We start from the raw sequence: 5142 nt of genomic DNA on the forward strand, positions 1-5142 counted from the left end.
CTGGCTCTCAGAACCTGAGGAGTGAGGCTTTAAGCGAAAGTAGAGCCTACAACTCTCCCGAAAGGAGAGAAAAGTCCTCCGGTCCCCTGAGAACCGGTCAGGCAACTTGAGGTGGGGTTCAAGAGGTGAGGTGAGGGGCACTACCATAATAGCGTCAGGCTGGTTGACCCTCTGAGCCAGGGCCTGGACCTGTAGGGAGAGACCCTGCATTTGCTGAGCCAGGGTCTCAAGGGGGTCCATAGTAGTATCAGGGACCAGGGTAGACTAGTTATATGGGCTTTTGATTATGTAATGATGGGGGTAGGGAAACGGACACGTGAGCCCTAATCTACCCGCCACTCTGTCCCTGCCTACTTGCAACGACCCGCCCTAGGCGACGGGGTACAACTGGGCGGCGGTCCCTACGCTCAGTAAGTGCACGAGACAAACAGACAAGGGTACACAAAGCTAAGGGAAATGGGGCACTTGCCCACGGCAACACCGTGAGCAACAAGAGTGGTGAACGAGCCGAGTCAAACCAGGAGTGTACGAGGTACAAAACGCAGAGCAGGAGAGTAGTCAGTAAGCCAGGGTCAGTATGGAGCAGGATCAAATAGATAGGAGCTGTGGCAAGGCCAGGAAAAGACACGAGAAGAATCACAAGCAAAGGAGGAACAGGAAAGGCAGGATATAAATAGACAGAGGGCGGGAGCTAGCTCCGTCTGGCCAGGCTGCGATAGGCTCTCCCACTCCTAAGCCTGCCATCCTGAGTGGTGGAAGATGGAGTCAGTCTCAGAGACATAGACTCAGGTGCAGACTGATCACCTTTGGGCGTATCCACAGAAGTTGTGCCTGGCAGATCCTTTACAGGGGGGCTCATTTTTTACTTTGCTAGAGCACGCCCTATCTATCTGCCTCTCACATATCCGTCTCATTTATATGCGAAGTTCTGCAGCTTTTTCTATCACTATGTAGTGGGCTTTGTGAAATTTTATTTTTTTGCTGATTTGGGTTGAAAGCTAAAATTAAAAAGTTATTTTCAGTCAGTTGGTTTGGTGTAAATGTCTGTCACAATACGGCCCTCATCCAGTGTCATTTGTACATCCAGATAGTGCAGCTTAATGTCGCTGATTGTGACCCCCAGCGATCAGATTTAATCTGTGATGGAACTTGAGAAGTGTTGAATTCCCCTGCAGCGCCACCACAGGAGAAACTAAGCATTACACAGTGAAATCAATAAGAGACTTGTCCTTTCTTAACTTAGAATTCCCCAATAGGGTATTTACAATGGGTTTCCTATACCAGACAACCTCTTTAGTTTATAAAGGATTCTTATTTACTCCAGAACCATCTAGTTTTAGAAAAATAAAGTTACATTTCCACCTCTCCATTGTGGTACTCTGTTACTAAGACTTTTACTTAGATAAATTGTGTGCTACAACATTTACTAAACAATTATAGAGAAACATTTACTAAACAAATATTAGAGATTTTCAGCTGCAATATGTAAATATAAAAAAATTTAATATATATTTATTTATTTATTTATTTGGAGGCTTTGCTGCAGTGATTGGTATAATGCAGAGCAGGGGACCGTTTATGACATACCGTAAGCATTATGACATCACTGCAGGCAGTGATGTCATCAGAACAATGGAGGGTGTGGCATCTATGGCAGTGACATCACAATGGCGTGAAGTTCTAAGGACCCCAAGCGCGGTCACATCAGTGCCATATCTCGAGTTGATGCTGATGCTGAAACTTCACTTGGTTTTTCAAAGAGCGAATTTGTGCTACAAAGCGACTACTACATCATCTGTTCAGAGCACTTAAACACCAGTGCAACTTCTGAACATCGTGGTAGATTCCCTCTTATTTGAGGAATCCCGTTTTTCCATTGTTCCTGAATTTAAATATCAAGCCGCCTGCTACAAGGAACAATGAGTTACCGAGAACTCTTGCAGCTTGCAATAGACGAAAGTTCCCGGATAAATCAAGGTAAGTGGAACTTGTTATATCAGATACATTTAGACTAGTTTCACACAAACGTGTCCGTTTTGCGTCCGCAAAAAATGCACCGTTTTTCAGTTGCAAAAAGGGATGATTATTGGCTTTCGGACCAAGGGCGGCGGTATTTCTCCAACAGCGCAGTTTGTGAACTGTTCGCGTGCTGCTGTGGTGACAGTGTATCGTGAGTGGACAAATGGCACCATTGGGAATAACGGACATGGAAACTGCAGAGCACCACGTGCCATGTATTTGAGAGGTGAACGTTGGCTACCATACGTGTGTCTAATACAACAGTTCAGCGAACCCGACTGCGTATGGAGCTCCGAACCCGACGGATGGTCACTGCTCCTATGTAACAAAGGTGCATCAGAGAAAATGGCTTCAATTTGCACGGCAGTATTGGTCTCAGAGCACCGATGATTGGCAAAGGGTTGTCTTATCCGATAAATCACGTTTTCTGCTTCATCGAAAGGATGGACTTTACAACTATTGCTGGAAAAAGCTGGCGGCGACGTCAGCGTCTGGGGTATTTTTCCATGGCATTCTCTGGGCCACTCATCCATATGGAAGGCTCTGAACCGATTTAGATATGAATCCATCGTTACAGATCACATCCACCATACATGCTGATTGTCTTCCCTGGAGCAAATGGAATCTTAAAGCAAGACAATGCGACATGTCACACGACTATAAATGCCCGACAGTGGTTGGAAGAGCACGATCAAGACTTCCAAGTATTTCCCTGGCCCCCTATTTCTCCAGACTTGAACCCAATTGAGCATCTGTGGGACCACGTCAATCGTGTTGTTCGCTTTATGGATCCTCCCCCACGCACCCTCCAGTAAATGTGGGATGTATGGAGTCAGCGAGGCTCCACATATGAGACCACTGACCAGCACCTTATTGAGTCACTCCCAGCCCGTCTACTGCTGTCCGTGCTGCACACGCCGGTTACTCTGGATATTAGTAGTAGTTATAATAATGTGACTCGAATGTGTATATATTCATAGTATCAAAACGGTTGTCCAAGATTAGAAAAACATGGGAGCTTTCCTCTAGAAATAAGGCCACGCGAGTCCATAGGAAATGTCTGGTATTGATCTTTTTTCCCATTTTTTCTGTACATAATTAATATATGTTATACACATTGTTTCACATCTAGGCATTGCTGATGGAAGATTAAGATCTGGACATAGAAGGCGTCAGAGTGTGGAGCAGGATGAAGACCATGACAATGTCCCAGACAGGAGACGAAGACGCGGTCAAGTTCCACCGCGCCGTAGGTTGCAGCAAGAAGGAGCGGACAGAAGCCGGTCCCCATTACGACCTGAGCCAATAGAACAGTCTGAAACGACAAGTGGCCGTCGTATTAATAGTGAGACCGAGCTCAGAATTCCTGGAGAATCCCAGCCTGGGTCTACTCCATCAACTACTCAGGAGAGATCCGAAAGGCTGGAGGAACCAACACAAGACCCCAGCACCAGTGAGCCGCTACCAAACCTGCAGCCGTCCAGAGAAGGAAGCAGATCTCCTCAGCAAACATCTAACAGGCTGGTGGAGCCAACACCAAGCACCAGTCAGCTGCTTCCCAACCAACAGTCGACAACAGAGACCACAGACAGCAGAGCTGTGCAGAGAAGACAACGTCGGCGAGGCAGGAGAGGCAGGCAGATTGATAGACTCCCATCTCGAACCTTTACTGAAAACGAAGACATCCAGTCCTGCACTATATGCCTAGAGGACTATGAGATTGGAGAGCAAGTCACCGTTCTGCCATGTTCTCACATATTCCATTTGCCTTGTATTGCACATTGGATCCCGACAAATCCACGCTGTCCCTTGTGTCGCGTCCATGCCTTTCAAAGAAAGAGCAGGAGATAAGTACCAACAGCTGTGGTACAGAAGAAACACCAGCAGTACAGGTATGATCACTGACATCTATAGTATTTTTGTGAAATCATGGCTGGAGCTTCGACACCAGTATATTGCTGAGTGATTATCGTCTGGTCTGATTATTTTTTGTTTTGTCTACAGTACCACCTAGTCTTCTTCATCATCTTCACCTTGGACGCCAGAATCTCAATCTGCACAGAGACCTAATAATAAAAGATCCCTGATGCCGTTTCCCAGAATCCATTTATGTGATACTGGAATTTCCCTTCGGGGATTAATAAAGTTATCTTATCTTATTTTATGCCTGGGACTCCCTTCTATCTTGGATATTTCATATTCCATCTCGGTTGGATTGGCGTTTCGACTACTATTACGTTTTGGCCTAAGACTTACATTACGCCTTAAAACTGGTGAGAATGGTGGCGTTCCCATGTTTACATAGGAGCAATGTAGGCCCCAAGATTACAATATTTAGGGTGATTGATATATATTGCAAAAATAAAAAGCACAGAAAAATTACTCTTTTTTTAGGGTATGTTCACAAAAGAAGTGCAAGTCACTTCTTGGGCCGCTTTTGGAACCGTTTTTCCTAGACAATATTGAAAACAGCTCCAAAAACGGCCGTAAAAAAATGCTGAAAACCTTGAAAACAGCTCTGTATTTTCAGATATTTTTGAGTTTGCGTGTGAACATACCCTAATTTCCATCAATGTACAAATGAATAGAAATGAATTTCTAACATATACACCATCCAGACATAACATTAAAACCACCTGCCTTGTGTAGTCCTCCTCGTGCTGCCATAATAGCTCTGACCCGTTGGGACATGGATTTCAGAAGATCTTTAAAAGTGTCCTGTGGTATCCGGCACCAAGACGTTAGCAGATCCTTTAACCCCTTCCTGCTCCTTGACGTTCTATTCCATCATGTTATGGCAACAGGAGGCCTAACAATGGCCTCCGCATTTGTCATCTACGGAAGCCTAGTTTGTCCTGCCTTAGGTTTGCTGTCAGTGAGTAACTGACAGCACTTTTACACTGCACTACGCATGTAGTGCAGTGTATTAGAATAGCGATCAGGGATTCCTGACTTCAAGTCACCTAGTGAGACAAAAAAAAACCAGTTGTATAAAAAACCTTTTTTCAATATTAAGTCCTTTATTTAAAAAAACAAATTGCTAATTAATAACTATTTTGTGTGGTATAACCATCTGCCTTACACCACATTTTCTGTAATTTTTTCTGTTTTTCACTGAATGTA

The 5142-nt window shown here is 44.7% G+C and overlaps 1 protein-coding gene across 1 annotated transcript; it reads left to right on the top strand.

The window, feature by feature from the left end:
- The first annotated feature begins 1761 nt into the window (after positions 1-1761).
- LOC142698187 (uncharacterized) lies at positions 1762-4086 on the top strand. The gene is made up of 3 exons (XM_075847839.1): positions 1762-1977; positions 3152-3911; positions 4024-4086. The coding sequence occupies exons 1-2, from the start codon at positions 1920-1922 to the stop codon at positions 3868-3870; spliced, it is 777 nt and encodes a 258-aa protein (XP_075703954.1). The 5' UTR covers positions 1762-1919; the 3' UTR covers positions 3871-3911; positions 4024-4086.
- The last annotated feature ends 1056 nt before the right edge of the window (positions 4087-5142 follow it).

Source organism: Rhinoderma darwinii, assembly GCF_050947455.1.
Source record: "Rhinoderma darwinii isolate aRhiDar2 chromosome 12 unlocalized genomic scaffold, aRhiDar2.hap1 SUPER_12_unloc_5, whole genome shotgun sequence".
Taxonomy (NCBI): Eukaryota; Metazoa; Chordata; class Amphibia; order Anura; family Rhinodermatidae; genus Rhinoderma; species Rhinoderma darwinii.